Source organism: Cephus cinctus, unplaced genomic scaffold, assembly GCF_000341935.2.
Source record: "Cephus cinctus unplaced genomic scaffold, Ccin1 Ccin1_scaffold0575, whole genome shotgun sequence".
Taxonomy (NCBI): Eukaryota; Metazoa; Arthropoda; class Insecta; order Hymenoptera; family Cephidae; genus Cephus; species Cephus cinctus.
The window spans coordinates 105,181-124,572 of NW_014333224.1; the positions used below are offsets into that span (position 1 = coordinate 105,181).

General features: G+C 44.0%; 3 protein-coding genes across 12 annotated transcripts in view; 1 reads left to right on the top strand and 2 right to left on the bottom strand.

Annotated features, from left to right (window-relative positions):
• Nucleotides 1–4,037, bottom strand: part of LOC107268625 (glucose dehydrogenase [FAD, quinone]-like) — a 9,549-nt gene extending 5,512 nt beyond the window's left edge. The window contains exon 1 of one of the 2 annotated variants that reach the window (XM_015741592.2): nucleotides 3,950–4,037. The gene's annotated coding sequence lies outside the window, so the exon portion shown is untranslated. The remainder of the gene's footprint in view (nucleotides 1–3,949) is intronic. The other variant, XM_015741593.2, reaches the window with a different exon arrangement.
• The window catches only part of LOC107268630 (flotillin-2), a 105,990-nt gene extending 96,304 nt beyond the window's left edge, over nucleotides 1–9,686 (top strand). Inside the window, exons 2-8 of one of the 3 annotated variants that reach the window (XM_015741609.2) lie at nucleotides 1,598–1,894; nucleotides 4,044–4,276; nucleotides 4,369–4,488; nucleotides 4,580–4,794; nucleotides 4,916–5,099; nucleotides 5,209–5,355; nucleotides 5,551–9,686. In XM_015741609.2, coding sequence (XP_015597095.1) covers nucleotides 1,598–1,894; nucleotides 4,044–4,276; nucleotides 4,369–4,488; nucleotides 4,580–4,794; nucleotides 4,916–5,099; nucleotides 5,209–5,355; nucleotides 5,551–5,580 — 1,226 coding nt within the window. In that variant the 3' untranslated portion in view covers nucleotides 5,581–9,686. The other 2 variants (XM_025085902.1, XM_015741610.2) reach the window with 2 other exon arrangements.
• A 204-nt stretch (nucleotides 9,687–9,890) lies between these two features.
• LOC107268632 (mucin-3B) overlaps nucleotides 9,891–19,392 on the bottom strand; it is a 37,290-nt gene continuing 27,788 nt past the window's right edge. For all 7 annotated transcript variants that reach the window (XM_015741615.2, XM_015741614.2, XM_025085889.1 and 4 more), the window contains 5 exons: nucleotides 17,909–18,092; nucleotides 17,512–17,810; nucleotides 16,939–17,431; nucleotides 16,405–16,542; nucleotides 9,891–16,117 (listed from right to left, as the gene is read on the bottom strand). In XM_015741615.2, coding sequence (XP_015597101.1) covers nucleotides 15,711–16,117; nucleotides 16,405–16,542; nucleotides 16,939–17,431; nucleotides 17,512–17,810; nucleotides 17,909–18,092 — 1,521 coding nt within the window. In that variant the 3' untranslated portion in view covers nucleotides 9,891–15,710. The remainder of the gene's footprint in view (nucleotides 16,118–16,404; nucleotides 16,543–16,938; nucleotides 17,432–17,511; nucleotides 17,811–17,908; nucleotides 18,093–19,392) is intronic.

Sequence of the window (19,392 nt, forward strand, 5' to 3'; positions counted from 1 at the left end):
CCGCCACCCGGCAGCTGCGGCCCCAAGTTACTCTCGACGATGCCTTCCTCTTCTCGCCTTCTCCTACGCTACGCGTCTACGCCCAACACTATTTTCATCATTCCTCTCTCCCGCGGTTTATTCTTCAATTTTAATTTTACGAACTTTCTGTCGATCCTACTGTAAATTGCCCAATTCCAGGCTCGACTTTATTCAACAGTTTTTGCTATTGCGTAACCTTCAACGTGCTCCTCGCTAGAATAGATTTTATGTTTAGAACCGATTAATGCGTTTCGGTCTACAGGGGAATCGTTGGGAAAATCAGGTGTTTGCGTTATGCAATTTTCCGAAGAATCAAATTTCACTGATACGTGGATCAGTATCAAAATAGTACGGTGGTTGTGTAGAGAATTTCTGACACGTCCAATTGACGATCCGGCCATTTTGTTATGTAATAGTCTATTTGTAATCGTGAAACGGTCCCACCGAGAACACTCCGGCAATGCGTCGAACAATTATGGAAAGTAGCAGGCAGTGGCCATCAGGAATTTTCCAAACTTCATAATTTTTCCTATACTCCTGCTCGTTCAATCTTTCATCATAGCATCAACTTGTTTGCTGTCAGGCGTAACCCAGCTACAGTCCGTCCCGCTGCCCGTAACTCGGATTTCCCACAGCAACAATCTTCGCTCGCCACGCTCCAGCGAATCGGCATTTGCTTCCTCCAAAATAACGGCAACCGAGCACCAAGCAGGACTCGTAGTAACGAGCAGCAGATGTTCCGATGAACCAAAAGATTTGTAACCTTGGTTAAAAATAAAGTCTTCCGGTCGAAGGAAAAAAAAAAAAATGCGTCTCAGTGACGATAACAATTCTCGAATGACAATTCAAGAAGAAGAGGAAGCATCATAAAAATCGTAATACTCGGTGAGTGACGATGACGTCACAGCAACGGTCTTACGGTAAAGAACGACCTAGCCGCTACGGCCGACCTACTTAACGTGGCGACACGAACCCAAGCACCGTGCAGGAAATACAAATTGAACGGCGGAAGAAAACAGTGACTGCCAGCGAAAGGTCACGTAGAATTCCCATGGACTCGTAATGGCCGCGCGTTCCCTCCTTCCGTAGTAAAATCAATGCCAGCCATATGACTCCTCGTTATTACGACATTAAGGCTAAGTCTTACAATTAGAATTGGATTCCTTTCTGACTCTCGATGTCTCCTCGTAAATCTTCCGCGTGGGGAAAATAAACGCACGTGTGACGTATAATGGGTTCATTGTTCAGTGCACCCATCGTAGGTACACGAAAGGGTCTTACGAGTTCAGTGAAATCGCAAGTAGTTCTGCGAGAGTCCAGTGACGTCACGCGGCCGACTTTTGAGAGGTACGTGACGCCCCGCACGCTTCGCAAGTCCCATCCTGCGCCGCTGATTCTGCGCCCACTTGACTTGACTTTTCTTGATCTTGGGACCAAAGAAAAGAGAGCAAGAGAAATGCTTGCTAGCGCGAATCCAGACTTTGCTCGTATTCGCTTCACGTCTGGGTACTCTAAGTCTCGGGAACAACCCGTCACGACGTACTAAATATTTGTTTTTCTTCTTTCCCTTGAACAGGAGGATGCTGCGGCTCCACGAGGAAGCGCACCATCGTGGGTGGGTACGTCTTCACCTGGTGGTTCGTCACGGACGTCCAGCGTCTCTCCCTGGAGGTGATGACCCTGAATCCCGTCTGCGAGAGCGTCGAGACTGCTCAGGGCGTTCCATTGACCGTCACAGGGGTCGCCCAGTGCAAGATCATGAAGGCGGATGAGCTTCTACACACGGCCAGTGAACAATTTTTGGGCAAGAGTGTACACGAGATCAAGTCTACCATATTGTCCACTCTGGAAGGTCACCTGCGCGCCATTCTCGGTCGGTATACGCATTACGTAATCGTTATACTTTGTTTCCTTGGTGATTGAAGAAGGAAAATATTTCTTTCCAATTTAACCCTTTCAGTGCCGGGCGAAAAACCGGTGCCTATGCGAGAATGACCGGAGGAATTTGACGAATTTTACAAGGAGTTGGGAAGAAGGTCATAAGGATCAGACTGAAAATGATAATTACATAATTCAAAAAACAACGTATTACGGAAGGAAGAGAGAGAATAACGTAATGCTAATTGTATTTCAACATTTATTTTGTAATAGAGCTTCCTCGCGATGCGAAGAATAAGGTGCCGTCGCATACGCAACGATATATCGTCGTCCGGCACTAAAAGGGTTAAATAATATTCTGACGATTCTACTGAAATACGGAAAATATTTGCTTGGCGCACAAGAGTGTACCGGATATCGATTAGGAAATATAATATTTATCACCATTGCCTAGAGGACAATTCTCCTCGAGGTCGTCACACGCGTTCGATATATCGAACGGTGCTTTACGTTTACGACCCAAAGACTCGCCTCTCAATATTTCATGTTTCATGTGGATTTCGCAAAGTGTTGCTGCTTCGCTGGGTAGATTAAATTCAATTGGAACAATGTATTTGGCAAGGAGTTTCGTGTACAGTGTAGAGACCGACTTAACTGACCCGAAGCCAAGGGACGTTCCTTTTATATACGTTGGAGGTGGCAGGACGTAGGGGTTGGAAAGTGGGAAAATTTGAGTTTTGGAAATCCTATATGTACACAAATACCGATATTAGAATTTCGTAAAGGGAAAAGTACGTGCCAGTGAACGCAAAGTAATCCAAGCCAGCACGCGTGTTAGAAAACGAATCGTTCGAGAGACAATTACAGCGCGCAGCTCTGAGCCTTGCGGCAATAGAAGCAGCGTTGATTGGCGCTGACTGAGGTCAAAGAAATCATGTGTTCGCAGTATAATGCGTAATAGCTGTAGGAGGTAGGAGGCTACGTCGTTTGTCATTCGCTTGAAAATTCATTAAACTCAATATCGGCAAGTTACGTCGCCTTCGTGGTAATTACCCTAAAGCCTAGTCCACATCCTTGGCTCGGTGTCGGACATAGGCAGAGTAGATCCGAGCGATACGGCGCGCAGAAGGACAGCGTGGAATTCTTATTACCTTTTTCGTTCGCTCTGTATATTATCCTCTTGGAATATTTTCTCGTTACGCAATCCTTATACGTGGTAAATACTCTCTAAGGAAAACACGTGACTGTCAACTATTTGCTTCACGAATTTAATCAGCAGCTAGGTATTGCGTAACCGGTTGAAAAATATCTAAGAAATGAAAAAAAAAAAATACCATAAACAATGATATTGAAATCAATTAAATTTTTTCATCAGGATGGAATTTGTGCGCGGAATTTCTGATTAGGTTATCGAAGCTTCCGGCCAAAAAGAATTGTCTCCGGATGTTTTGTTATTTATTTAATTTCTATCTTCCCGTATGATAATCCTTATGTGACGCGTCATTTGAAAAAAAAAAGTGATATGCAACAGGCGCTCGCTCAAAGTTCCGATTCTCCAGTAAACGGTGCTGACTGTGTGCTGTGTCATTTGATCTTGCGCTTCGAGTCTCAGAAATCAGCAAGATTCGACTCGACGGTTTCCTGCTTACGCAAGTCCAGAGATTGCGAGAATTACTTGTGCTCCTGACATGATAATATCAAAGTCGACGATAAGAATGATACCGGCCGATATTACCAAGAGTATCAGTCTACGGTGACACGTTAGTCTTGAAGGTTCTAAGAAAAGCAAAGCAGATTCGTATAAGTAGAATAGAAACGTAATGGCTCTCTTCTGGATGGGATGTGTGTCAGTAGCAATGACAGTCGTTGGGACAATTGCAGTTGTCAAGAGGTACGCATCCTCGTTAAGCACATTGAATGACAGGTGTATCTATTATCCAATTTTTGTTTTCCGATCCACCAAGTTTCGTAAAAGTGGCTGATCCAAAAAGTTGATTGCGCAATAGGACTTGATTACGCAATAACGTCGGAATGGCGAATATAATTTTACCTCGTTAGACACGACATTGTTATGACGTGACGTACGATGAGCCCACCCGTCAAAGAGTCAGTAAACCTGACGAGTCGATTTAATCTCGTTTCAGGAACTCTTTCAGTCGAAGAAGTGTACAAAGACCGGGACCAGTTCGCAGCTCTCGTCCGAGAAGTAGCAGCGCCTGACGTTGGCCGAATGGGCATTGAGATTCTCTCGTTCACGATCAAAGACGTTTACGACGACGTAGAGTATTTGGCGTCCCTGGGAAAAGCACAGACGGCCGCGGTGAAGCGGGACGCCGACATCGGCGTCGCCGAGGCCAATCGCGACGCCGGCATTAGGGTAGGACCCTCCTTCGCATTGCACTGTCGCCGATTGACAAGCTGCGTCTAAGATAAAAGATGCGTCTAACGATAAACACGTCTTTGTAACAGGAAGCGGAATGCGAGAAAGCTGCGATGGATATTAAGTACAACACAGACACTAAGATCGAGGACAACGCGCGACTCTTCCAGCTGCAGAAGGCGAACTTTGATCAGGAAGTCAACACGGCGGTAAGGATTAACGTTTCTCATTGGAATCGAAGACTCTTAAGCTCGGATAAAGAAATCGTCTAACGGGGCAAATCGATCGATCACTTTTCAGAAAGCTGAGGCCCAATTGGCGTACGAGCTGCAGGCTGCCAAAATAAAGCAACGATTGCGAAACGAAGAGATTCAAATCGACGTCGTCGAGAGACGCAAGCTCATCGAGGTTGAGGAACAGGAAGTCCTCCGTAAGGAGCACGAGCTCCGAAGCACCGTGCGCCTGCCAGCCGAAGCCGAGAGCTACAAGATCGGCAAGCTGTCCGAAGGCAAAAGGTTCCTCGTCTCTCTCTCTCTCTCTCTCTCTCTCTCTCTCTCTCTCTCCTTTGTTCGCTTGTTCGCTTATTCGTTTGTTCGTCGCGACTCATTGCTTTCTTTCTACCTTCGACCTCCTCAGGATCCAAACTGTAGACGCGGCCAAAGCCGAAGCCGAGAGGATTCGACTGATCGGTGACGCCGAAGCTCAGGCAATGGAAGCCATCGGAATATCGGAGGCTGAACGGATGCGCAAGAAGGCTGCCGTTTACAGGAATTACGGAAACGCCGCCATTCTCAACATCATACTCAACGCGATGCCCAAGGTAGGTCGGGAAGGTCTTTGGTCAATTGACAAGTTCCGGGTCTCGCCGAGCGAATCAAGTTAATTTCTTTTCGTTCGATTCGCCCACTCTTAACTTTTCTTCCTTTTAGATCGCCGCTGAAGTGGCGGCTCCTCTTGCGCGAACCGAGGAAATAGTTCTACTAGGCGGAAACGACGCAACGAGCGGAGAGATAACGCGTCTGGTAGGACAAGTGCCGCCAGCTGTTCAAGCCCTGACGGGAGTTGATATTTCGAAGGTACGTTCTTGACATTAATGCTCGTCAATCGATCGGACTCTTTTCCAGAGGAAACTCCGACTGCTCGCTCGATGCAAACGAGTCGCTTGTAAATAGTCTGAGAAAACAAGAGTTGCCTCTTCTTTGTGTTATATATTCAGGGCTTGCTAGCCATGTTTTACGTCATTGTTAACCGGTACTTTTACTTGTTCTCAGGTGTTAGGAAAAATTCCAGGAGCCAAGTAATCTGCGTTACAGGTGGCGCATCCGTCGCTCTGACGAATTCTAATGACGGTCAAATGAAAGGCAAACACAAACTATACTGCCAATGGTTTCTCTGCTCTGCTATTCTACTACCTGTCAGCGACGCTTCTCAACTTTTCTCCTTCCCGAACTTCTACCTCAAGCTCCGGCAACCCCGGTTAGGTATAACTTCAGTGCTGCTACGTACCACCGACATTCGTCAGACTTTGGAAATTCGTCGTGTCTTTTCGCCGGAAGACTACAGGGAGACCCAAGTCGTGTCCTTCCCCGCAAACGGGACGGCGTAGCTAAGCGCAAGGACGTATTATGGAAAATTGCACAGTCACATGCAAACAAAATTGAAAGAGTTCAAATAGGACAAATTGTCAGCAAAGAGTAGGCAATGTACACTTAAAATGTCGACACGCGCCTTATTCGATCTGGATGTGAAGTGACGTTTGAGAATTTTTAAAAAATTCCCGCATTTATATCGTAACGAAGCTTTTACGTGTGTGATTTCATAACATTTTTTACATTTTGCCTTAATACTGATAAGCGCGGCTTCTGGCACTTGGCTTCTACCTTGTGTTTTTTTTTTTTTTTCTTTTTTTTTCGACGTTCATTAATATTTACTGTGGAATTACGAACAAACGATCTTACGCTCATGCGATACGAGTTGCAAGTACATACCAATACACACTGAACTTCTTTATCGCTCTTACTCCCAACTAATTATATTTCCTGCGAGACGCGTAAAGAAGATGTATTTGATTCGAAAAAATTCTTCAACTCCAAAACTGAAGTTCAACGTCCATATGAGAAACACGCACACTCCGTTCACAGGATTCCTGTTGACTTCGTACACTGAGCATCAATCAATGAAAAATCTAATTAGGTCCAATAAGTTTCAATTAATTTCTGTGATATTAGCTGAAAAGGAAATTGGATTCAATAAAAAATTCGTGTAAGATCGACAACTTGCAACTTGTACCGCGACGAATGTTATAATGAACGACAGCACAAATTATATTCCTCAATTAGGTCAATATATATTCAAGTAACCATCGTTGTTCAAGAGTCTGTTTCCATCGATCGGAGACCCAAGAGCGTCCAGCCTCGTTGATTAATAATCTGATTGGTTCGATCAACCTGCAATCAATTGTTATACTTGTGCTTGAAATTTGCTAAAGCCACTGTCATTCTCTACTCGATGAACTTACGTGATGCACTCACAAAAATTGTTCGCGTTCAGCTGTGGTCCAAAACAAGTGTTCTGCAATAAAACTTAAGTTAATAGTCATTGTCGAGAGAACAAAAATGTAAGCTAGCCTGATGTGAACGATCTCCGCGAGACGGTCACACAGCCAAGATGAAACGATTAGAAGAAAAGACGCAAATAAAGTTACAGGAACGAATGACCAGTGGAGTGTTGATACTCGGAAATTGTGTTATCTGATTAGCAGCCGATGTAAGGTGAACGAACGTAACAAATGCTATTGAAATTGTAAATCTATTGTGATTGAATCTGTCAATCATTGTGTTCAACGTAACTAGGTAAACTTAACGGAGTGGATCTAAATCTTCATACGGAGTATGAAAGCAGAGAAAATACTCCATAGTCGTTGTACATAAGCATAGACCTTTAAATGCAATTAGATGGTCGTTCGTGAAATCCATAGGTGGAAAAAGAGATTTTTTATTTTTCTGTTAGCTAGAGAGCGCTCCCGTTGGTCGTCCATTCAATTAGAAACTAATCTCAAAATCTTAAGGACACGAAGCGATAACTTTCGTCTGACTGTAAAGAAAAAAGACAGAAGTTGGATATAATTTAAATTTTGAAAATATAATGATCTGCCACAACTGTCTTCCCCCTAACCCACGCCCCGTGGACTTGGACGCAAATTGTTAAACCTAACGCGTCACATGGTCATGATTAAAATACTGGAAAAAGAAATTGCAAGAGCAAAAGTTATGTCGGACGATCCATGAGAGCAATTCGGCGTTTGCAGAGAAAAGACGGATCATTGCGAGAGAAAAAGAATATTTAAAAAATTTAAATCCCATTCCTTCAGTCTGAAACCATGTCAGTTGAGCGCCACCTTCTAAGGATGATACCGTTGTTCGTTAGAAATCATCGTGCCACTTGTTTTTTTGTCTTTCAAAAGAAGTCTCAGCTATACTACTTCTCCAGCAGAATATTCTCTAATAAGCTTTATCTAAAAGAGGAGAAAACAAAATTATTTCGTGAATGCACGAACGTTTACTAACATAATAGCATTCCTTTTTCTTAGAGTAGTCGTCGACACGTACCGATCATATATTAAGAAGAAAAACCCATTTTTATACATAGTTGTGAGCCAAGAGAGTTCGTATATAGCCTTTACATATATATATATATATATATATATATATATTTCATCTTAATTTAATGTATTTTCGCATTACCTAACCTTTCGATTATAAAAGATATTTGTTAGCATTTTTGAATTGCTAGTGTGCGTATGTCACAGGGCATACGCAAAAGGGAGTTTTGAATATCTGTCCAAAGCTGTATAGTTTCTATAAGAGTGACCCAACATCGTGGAAACTCTGCGTCGCGTTATATAATATAATCCTTAAAGAGAAGGAAAGCCGTTATAACGAAAATTCCATTGAAAGCGATCGACGTCTCGTCGAAAATTCATATTAAAGTGCGATCAAGAAGATTACAAGAATTGCATTAATTTCGCGAATTATCGAGCGCTTTCACACTAGTGCGAGCGTAATATATATTTTGAGATTAAAAAAATACTTGTAACAAATGAAAATTACCTAAGTTACCTAATCCTTTACATTAGTGTTTATACATTTATGTTTTCTACCTTAATCTTAAATATTCATAGTGATTTTTTGATATTAGCCTTAGCGCAGGCAATTATCGTTTTATTGCCACCTAACGTTCGAGAGTAGCTCGAGAGACAGGATGCGATACGTTTAAGAAAAATCCAAAGTATGTATAATCGTGCATCTTTGACGATGTTCAATTCCGATTTGTCCGCTGTGACGAACTTTGCGTGCGCCTCGCGGTCACGAGTTCGATCGATATAAAACCGACACTGTGTAGCGTGTAGAAAGCAAAAATACAACTTATATCTTGCCAATCGGAAATTTTGCACATTCAAATCCGATGATCGTTAACTAATCAACGTTCGGCCGTCAAACGTCCAATTTTCTTTCCCGACTTGTCACTGAACACAAATCTACTTGAGCTGTCGAGAAAGATGCCCATTTATAATAAATTCTTAAATTCTAATCTACACTAACAGCCATAAAACTTAACGAACTTTACGGACCATCGCAACGATCACGTTGCTCTATGTCAATATAATAATTTTGTAATTTATGGCAATTTGCAAAATTTCCTAGCGAAAGCCCCTTGAAAGGGTATTAAGATACAAAGTGGATTATTCGATGTGTTTGCTGAACGTTGGTACAGTTTCCGGCATTCGGTCACCCCATTTACACGGTGTGCAAACAAATATCTAGAATCTACAGTTCCATCCGAAATGTTCGTAACTAGTTTAGACACCTGTTGTAACAAGAGTGACGTGTTACAAAAAGAAAATTACACGCCCGCACGCATAATGGCATTTATTGTGTGAAAAAAGTAAATCGGTGTTCAGCCTACCCCCATCTTACGTCCTTCCCCCCTCCCCCCGGCTCTAGCACCCCTTCGTCACCCAATCCCAGCAATCTTAGTCCTTTAAGACGACGTTCAACTATGTTGTGAATCGTACCTACAGAATTCCACGTTATTATTATTATTATCGAGCGAGATCGAGACACTCTTGTGAGGTAAATAAAACAGCAACTCGACCAACAAGCTTAGAACTAACCAATGAAATCTAGTTAGTAATTCAAAATTTGCCGATGTGTCTAGGAAGAATCTAGTCTTTTATAAAGGACGAACGTGAAATGATTTATATTTTGTGAATTGCGTCTTAAGACGCACTTCGATACGTAGATAGGTGACAATATTATGATCGTGTCGTGCTCTACTCTAACTGAAAGTAATGAAGTACACTGTGTAAATTAGTGAATATTTTTAATAAATGGATCATTAAATTAAAGATTTATTTAATGCTCCTTCCTCGCTTATCCCCATCTGACAGCCCGACAAAGTGCCTGTTAACAGGGAACGATTATCATTCGTCGTTGCTCATGGAATTTTTGGGAATTGGAATTTTCGAGGTATTCGAAAATGCGCCTACCGGTGCATGGAAAATAAAGTGTCGGTGCTTAAGATAAAATGAATAGAATAGACAAGAGAGAAACAAATTTTCATACCGATTTTATTACAGCAAGTAGACTTGTTTTATGTATTTACATAGAATCGTAACTGTGTCTCTTATCGTAATCGTTAACACATAGACATTTAGTAAATTTATCAATATTATCAAGTTTGCCTATATACAGAAATATACAGAGTCAATGTACAAGAAAGAATTAACGATAACTCCGCGACTATCTTAACCGGCTAATTACACGCCGATCTCCACTCGGCGCAGGGACGCCTCTTTAACAACTTTATTTTTGCATTTTATAATTTTCAAATTTCAGTCCATTCGGACCGTCATGCCTGACGAAAATTGTCCGCGCTACGGCCGCCGTCCTTTCTTCTTACGTAAAAAAGTATTCTACAATTCCGCCTGTCGCCAAGAAAACGGACCCGGAAGAGACCGTCTTTCCAGGACCGAATCTTTCATGGACCAACCGACCACCAGTTCGGAGACGCGTCCGTCTGGACTCTGGCGACGCTCAACATCAACACCAACTTCAATCACTGCATCAACTTCAATCAACTTGATCGTTCGTCACTCGACTCGACGTCCCGTCCTACTGAAATCGAAGATATGGAATTCTGATATATTTTCTACCCACACGCATACGACTGTACGCGTACGACGGTTGACAAATTGCGCGACAACCACCAACCACGTCATCCTCCTACCCTCCTCTCCCTGGTTCTAAAAAAAAGAAGAAACGAATCAACGTCAACGATGACTTACACAACGAAATAAGAAAAAATATTAGTTCCCTTTCGCGTGCCAAGAAACAATGATTCCGTTTGGCTCATTTGTCGATTTTGCAAATGAAAGCTTGACTTTACCGCGTGACGTCAAACGAGGAGCAGTGCCAGAGGAGGAAAAAAGGTTCGCGCCAGATCCGCCCAGAACCAATGACTCGACCATCTACGACGATCCGCTGCTTCGTCGACCATTTGATCTTCGCTCCTAGAAATCCGAGCGTTTCTCTCTATGCGAGGCTTTGCGAGCGAGAGCCAACGCGACAGCCTCCTGATAATTTCGACAATCTAGCTTCGTACGTTTTGAGCAGTGAGGCTATTTAATTTTTAATTCGTAATTACCGATACTTAGGAGGAGCCTTCGATCAGCCGGGCCCAAAGACGACTGCCATCATTTTACAAAGAATTATCAATAGGCTTTTGATTCGCGTTCCGTTTGTACTTTCTTAATAAAATTAGGCGAACCGCAATCGCTTATGAGACTATAATGAAAAACATTGGAACTCAGGTAAACGATCGTACGGCGATTCGAGTAAATGATGAAAATTTTCTTGCCAAGACTAGCCACAATCTTTGGGCCCCGTGTTAAAGACTCTCTTAGCATACATACCTTAATGTCTTATCCCTTAATTTATTATCGTAACACTTAGAATATTATAAGACACATATTATGATTAAGTTCAGATGAAAATAATGGTAGGCTCGCGAACTCCATCTATACCATCTACGCTCAGCCAATTCTGCAAAACTATTGTTTGGTACGTTTAAACGAGGCAACGAAAGCTGAGGTTCCATACAATTTCTCTCGTTTTAAGGCGAGAGTTCTCATGGGTTTCGTTCGGTCCACCGTAGAAGTAAGCGATTCGCCGTTGAAATTCACTTAAACGTGACGTCGCCGTAGGTACACCGTTACAATTACTATCCCGCGTATCGTGGAACAGCTGGCTCAGAACAAAAGATAACTTCCTGTAACATCAAGACGACGTTCGGCAGAGTAAATTCGGAGGGAATCGAATGACAGTTACGATCGAAGCAAATAGCAAAAGCCTATATCGATTTTACTGAACGTCGGTAATGATAACAACAGTTGGATAACGTTTAATCCATTGACATGTTTTCCTTTAATTTTGTCACTCAATAATTCGTTAATCCGTTGTCACATCGTCAGGGCGTGCCGCGCACGATTATCGATGATCGGCTAAATTTCATTAAAGCGAAAAGGCGGCACCGATACTTCCCTCTTTCGGTTTTGTATTCTCGGAAGGAAATAAAGCCAAAGAATGAAAGAGCATTATGGCCAGTTTGAACTTCCCGCGTAAGCGCTCTCCCTTGATTCTCCGCTCTCATTGTCGAGAACTTCGCGAGAAGTAAAGGCTATCGAATGAACGGCAGTTTTCTTGTACTGTTCAGTCTATGAGCAAATACAGATCGAACGAAGGAATCCCCGGTTTACAATAATTCGCTCGATAACAACAAACCAACTCCGAACCTCCCGCCGCCCACCGCCCGGGACAATAACGACACGACGGAATATCAGACGTTTGGTCAGAGTGCAATGGGAAAAAAAAAACAAAAAAAAAAAGAATTCAGTGACGTCAATGGAAACATGAAACTGACCATTGCGAGATCAAAGGGAAATACAAACGGTCCGTCCGTTGGTCGTCGTTGCTCATTGGACAATGGCGGCCGACAAGTACCGAGTCCAGCACTTGAGAGGAACCACCACCCTCTGGCCCTAAGGAACACGAATTCTTCAAAGAATTCTTTCACGGCTGTTCACGCCCGTTAGCTACTGTGCCGCCGTAGTTTTGTTTGTTACTTATGGTTAGATGACGCAGTGACGAGTGACGTCCTCCAGTTCCACCGGGACAGTAAAAATTGGCCGCACGTGGGTATCGTTTGTATTCAATATAACTGTATTTCGTGATTTCATTTAGTTTCTTCTTTGTATACTATGTACAATTAGGGTATCGTCCTGCGTGTATATGTGTGTACGTGTGTTCTGCGACGTTAATCCAATAATAACAGTTAGTGACGGACGTCTACGATCGGAAATTGCTTAACGTTTCATTTCTTTTTTTTTTTCCCCTTAATCGTTACGATTGTTAATTAATTCCATTAATTACTTATATCACATTGTCTTGTACGATCTCCCTCCCCGCCCTCCGCATTCCTACCCTTTGCGCAACATACATCTCTCCATGTACAATATTTACAAGCGTGCTGCGCCGCTAATATCCGACACGCAACGCCATCTTTGATGCCTCGTGCTCCACACCCTCCACCCCGCCAGCCGCCAGCCGCCCGCCGCCTCTTCATTCATGTTATCATCTTTTGCCAACTGTCGCACACACAACCATGCATTCCATTCGCAATTCTCTTACAATTTCTTCTCTTGGTCTTACAATTTCATACTTCATTGTTCCTTCGCTTTTCCTTTCCTCCTCTGTTTCTGCTACATTCAAACACACTCGCTTCAAATGTACTCGCGCGCTTTCAGCTATGCTCTGGATCAACTAAAGTCGACGTATAGCTTGAGTTTACATGAAAAGCAGACTTTTGAAAAAAATAATATTGACTTAAAAAGAGCGAAAACAAGAGTGGGCGGATTGAACGGCGATGATGGGGACAAGAATAAGAAAGAAAGCGGTGGACGATATACCGTGGCAGAGCAGGAGTCGAAGAGTGCGTATCGGGATATTTGGTTCAGTTCATTGTAGTCGTGGCCGAAGGATCAAAGGACTCGGAAGGTTCCTAACTAACCAAACACCCTGCACATACTAGATACGCGCGAGGGTGAACAAAGATATAAAGAAAGTGCAGGCTACGGGTTTTCTCTTTACCGCGAATGTGGCGCCTCTTGGAGGGTGAATCCCCTTTTCCTATCTTCCTTTTATTCTTTCTGTTCTTGGACGCATTTAAAAATTAGCCAATAGCTTACTATCCCTATCCGTTGCGTACAAGTACCGACGACTCCATCACAGCCGGGTGTACAAATCGAACAATCGATTCAATTTATACGCGCGGCACATATATGTATATATCGTGTAATACTATGTATACCGGGTTATTCACGGGAAACGCACCAGCTGAAGTTGGACGCGATCGAACAATTCTGTTAATCGAGAGGCAGTGCGGCCATGTTAAAGAAATGAAAGAATGTGAAATTCTGCTCTGATTCATGAAATCATTCGTTCACGGTCAATTGCGGGTTTGCCGTGAATAACCCTGTATATATATAACATAACAACCCCTCGTTGATTCAAGTTGATGACGCTCAACTAAATAATTTAAAACATGGAAAAAAAAAGAGGGAGATTACGCGAACGTGAAAAAATAATACTAACGTACAAAAGGCGTGACGATCGCAGCGGTGAAGACCGTGTACAGTCGTATATACGTATATACATGCGCACAGAAAGAAGTTACAGAATAGGGAAACCTCACTGAACCCATATTGATAGGAATTAAATATAGTTCGTTACAAGTTGATTTGGTCAAATAATGGTAATTAATACTTTCTCTCACTCTGCAACTTCTTTCTTGACATCATTGCTAATACGACATAGTTGACAATAATACATTACCCACGAATGATTATTATCTCGATAAACGTTTACTATTTTAAAAATTTTATTTTTTCCTGCGCCTCTAGCCGGAAAACTTTTGAAACAGAACCAATGTCGTTTCCAACTCTTGCACATGATCATGCGACGTAGATTCCATACGCATCTGTACACTCAAGAACATATATACTAAAATTCATCATGAAATTCAGAAACCGCTATGAATTTCTTTTACGGGACAATTGTTCTTCTTTAACGTCACTTCTTTTTGTCTCTCTCTCTCTCTCTCTCTCTCTCTCTCTCTCTCTCTCTCTCTCTCTCTCTCTCTCTCTCTCTCTCTTTCTCTCTCATTCAAACAATTCAAATAACAATTTTCCAATCGGCACATTTCAAAATACTATCATCTCACCAATTTAATACGTATCGACCAATTCGAAATTGCGAAGACTGATCATCGAACGGTTGCTAACAAAATTTTTCAATACCAAATGATATTCTTGGTATCATATCGTTCAAGGATTTGAAGTGAAAGTTGAATATGAGATTAAAATAACCCCATAAAGAAATTTTGTAATGTACATGCGGATTCCATGTTAGCAAAATAGAGAAGAAAAAAAGAAAGAATTCACTTAGAGATATTAATGACATTTGGAAATTTTCGAAACGGCCTCGAGTCCTCAACCGGAAACGAAGATCAATCCCGCTTAGATAGTTCCGGTCATTAGGTACATTCGTTATCAGATATATTGGGTTCTCTCGGTCCCTCAGAGCACAACCAGCGTACGCGCGCGTCTCTCTACTCGTTCGAAATTCAAAAGAAAATCTTCAGTCAGATAAAGTTCAAAAAAGTTGCCGATAACTCAATACAAGTGAAACGCGAACAATCGATTGGTGCATCCTCCTGCTAACAGCACCGACACTGATGCCTATGTCGAGGCCTTAGAACAATGAGCAACGAATAGAGCGCAACTAGCTACCTACGCAAGAAACTTTGGTCTTATCGACTACTTGGCATCGCCGGTGCACTTCAAAAATATCTAATCGTTAATAGGCGAAAAGAATCGTTAGACACGTGGCGACAGCTTCGTAGCTTCTCGCACTTTCTGTCACAGTCATCTATTGCAAAAGCTTCTTTAGTAGCTGCGTGGATCCCACCGCTGACGCCACCTCATTCGATATCTCGAAGATTACGGTTTTCGTTCAAAACGAAATAACCTCTTGAAAATCTTCACAAGATTTTATCTGCTTCAGCGTCCCACGAATCGTGACTTTATTCCGGGGATGCTCTCTCGCCTGTTGTACCAATTCAACGTCAACTCCAGGTGCCTCCTCCTCGCGGACACATTGCGAAGGCTCCACGATGCTGAGGAGTCGAGTTCACTACGTCCATACTGGCGGGAAGGATTCGCGTCGCGTCCCAATTTCGAGAATGCACGACAATCTGCAAGGTGCAGGAGTGAATTTGGCCTGTCTCAGATGAGCTTCGTCTTCCTTTGATTTTGTCAGACGCTCGAGTGCGCGCTGGAGGAAGGCGACTGGTTGCTGGATGCTGGCGTCGAAGAGACGACGCTCGCATTTGACGGTGAACTCACGACGACCACTGGTTTCACAAGTGTCGTCGTGTTCAAATACTGGGCGTTCACCAGGGGCATTTGACCTACGGACTTCAGGATTGGCGTTGTTATCATCTTTCCGGCGAGACTAGACGGTGCCAGGATGTGGGCCGTCACTTGACTGCCTTGGGAGACGACGGTCATGGGGGTGACCAGTGGGGTCAAAGTGGACAGCGGAGTATGTTGACTGACCATGTGAGCTATTCCTTCTGTCGAGGGTGTACTCTGCATGATGGTTGAGCCAGATTTACCAGCTGTTGTTTGCAGCGACACCCCGGCGTGGCTCAGGGTCAACCCTAGGAATAAAATGATATGTTACGAACTCTACCTTGAAGAAAATGAAAAGCCTTGAGTATCGAAGTTCGCAATTTCGTTTTAATTTTATATTGGATCAACTGTTGCAGATTTTCAAAGCTCCTCCAATATAAATACTTTGGACGAGCTCTGCAAATCTGCATTATAGTCTGGCACCAGTTTATTACAAAATCGCAACATTGCGACCTGGCCTTGGTATATGGTGCACACCATTTAATACTTGAAGATCACGAAATTGTGCAGACTAAATCAAGTGAATGTGCCATACCGTTTGCCGGAAGGATATTCAGTTCTGCTCCACCTGGCAATCTCGTCAGCTCAGATCCGTTACCACCAACGAGAGTCACACCGCCAACCATCTTGTGAGTCGTCTGTGACTCGCTTGTTCTTATCCTGGTTTGAGCAGCTGCAATAGAAATATTAGTCGAATATCTAATGAGTGAACTGTAAATTGCAGCAAATACAGTTCTAGGATACATAAAGTCTTGAAATATAAATTTATAACGGGTCGTACATCTCACTAGATTTTCTACAAAGGCAGTAAGTAATGAAAAAGAAGTGGAGGTCGTGAGATGCCAGAAAAACGATAAAATTCAAATATCCAAGTAGAAGCATTTAATCTATCCGAATGACAAATTTCACGTGTAGAGAAGTAAAGCGTGAATGGTGACAATACTTGATACATACAATACGGTCAGTCTCCTTATACTCATAGTCCGTAAAGATTATTGAGAAATAAAACATTGCAGGAAATATCGATTACGACACGAGTGTAAGTGAAAAAAGAATAAAGCAGACTTACCGGAGACACTAAGGGCTGGTGAGTGTGTAGCCAGAACGAGAGGTCTCGCCTCGTTCCCAGAATGGACGAAAGTGAGTGGTCTGACATCACTAGCAGTCGACTGAACAGCCAGAGCCAAAGGCCTGTCATTATTGGACAGATTCGAATGGACAAACGTCACCCTGTTGTCGTTCGCCGCCGAGGAGTGAACGACCAGTGCAACGGGCCTTGGCTCGCTTCCAGTGTTCGACTGCACGGCGATCAGAGGCGTCCTGGACTGATCGGTGCTGCTCTGCACAGCCAAGGTCAGCGGTCGGGACTCGTTACTGCCGGCGGTCGTGTGCGTCACCAGGAGTTGCCTCGTGTCACCAGGTATAACCCGAAGCCCGGAGCCGAGATGCTGGAGCGTCGGGACGATAGTCGCCAGCCCTTGACTGGTGTTCAGCATCTGAGCACTGATGGGCAGATGAAGATGAGATTGCTGCACGATCGTCGGCGAGGTGTTGACCTTCTCCTAAAAAGAGAAGAAGGATGGTCATTCAATGAAATGATCCCTGGAGACGTACAAACGTATTGAGCAGAGTGATCATCTACCTGCGCAGGTGTAGGAATACTTGGCGTCGACGCTCTAGGACTGGAACTCGCTGGCGGACTTTCCCTGGAGCCCTGGGCCAAGTTGAGACCTTGGGTCTGACAGACGACGGCCGCCGTCGCGGCCTGACTGTGAATGCTCGGCGGCGTCGCGTGCGTCGTGTGTGCCGCGTGCGTCGTGTGCGTCGTCTGAAGATTCTGGGGCGAATTCGCCGTTGCTGCGCTACTGAGGCTGCTGGTGCTGCTATACCTGGTGCCACCGCGAGCAAGACCAGTAACGTCGACGTCCATGCTTTCCGAGACTGAAAATTATAATTGACAAAGATTAAATGGACCTGCCCATACGAAAGCCGCTCGACCAGAATTGTTCGTCGATGTTCTCCGTGTGTTCCAGACTCACAGGTTTGCCTCGCCGTGGCATCCATCGTGCAGCTTTGCTCGGGCAGCAACGTGTTGAAGTCAATGTGATCCCAAGTTGCTGCCAGCTCCTTCTTCAAGGCTGCCAACCTCTGCTGGGCGGCAATCTTCTCTCTGGCCAACCTCTCCATCTCGTGCTCGTAATCGCGCTCCTTCTTTCTTTGAGCCTATCGCACAAGAGGTTCACAATGAGTTCACACGGTATTCTACGCTACAGGCTACATTAACGTCCCTTTCTCATGTTCAAACGCAATTGCCGCTTATCGGCAGCACGGAAGCCACGTGGAAAAAGAAATGGGCTCGCGTCTCCGAAGACGGAGTGAATTTCCCGTTACGTCAAACGAGAGGAAGTTGGATTGTCCGTGACAAGAGATCCACTCTTAACGAAGAATTCTAATCCCTCCGACTGATTCGGAACAACAAGTCTTGTACGTTCCAGTGGATTTCGATCGGAAATAAGTATTACGTAAATTCGTGGGAATAACAGGTTTCAATTATTACGCAAAGTATCGGAGAACCGTCGTTTTCCAATTGACAAATCGTCTCATTGAATGGCTCGTGTAACGTTAATGAAAAGCGTATCAATTAACGGCACTACCGAGGACGGAGGGGCCGACCGAAGTGATCCTGCTAATTGCAAATGTCATTTGGCTTCGCAATATTTATTCAATCAATAACCCTACACTCGTAATGGCACGATGTTCACGAAAATCTAGCTCTTAAAAATCCTTCCTAATAAGACCATCCTTCGCAAGGATAAATTTGAAAAAAAAAAACTTTGTTCAGCCGCGAACAAGCAGGACTCGTATTTCGAATGGATCTACAGGAAGAATACGAAGAGTCAAATTACGTTCTAGGTAATAATCGAATACTGCGTGCACGGTCCGGATAAAAGACCAGCCCTCGTTAACTTCACGACTCGCAATTCACGAAAGCTAAACAGAGCACGTCACACGGTGCGGTCCACAAGGGACGGCTAACGAATCATTTTAACCGAGAAAGAGAGACGGAAGCGCCCGCGATCGGCCATGATCGCTCATGATCGCTCATGATCGCTCCTAATAAACGTTGGCGCACGTGTAAACGCAAGCGAGAGTGTTCGTTAGCAAGAACGAGGCGCGCACACGTGGTGGCGAATGGGAGCCGAAGCGTGACGCCCCCCCCCCTCTCCCCTCCCCACCCCCGGGCAGGGCGGGGGGAGACGGCCGTGGCACCGCTAATGATAATAGGACAGGGATAAGTAGGGAGAGGGGTGCGCGGGTGAGTCGACAATGACGACACGAGGAAAGAGACGCCGCCAAAAGGGAGGCGCCGTGACGCCTCCTAGAGAGCCGGAAGAGCACGTGGCGGTACGTGAATCAACTGGGTCATGCAGAGATACACCGCTCTACGGGCAATCCATTTGCATCAGCTGTTTCCCTTTCGCTTAAAACTCCAAAAAGATCGCAGGCTGCCAATTACGCTCGG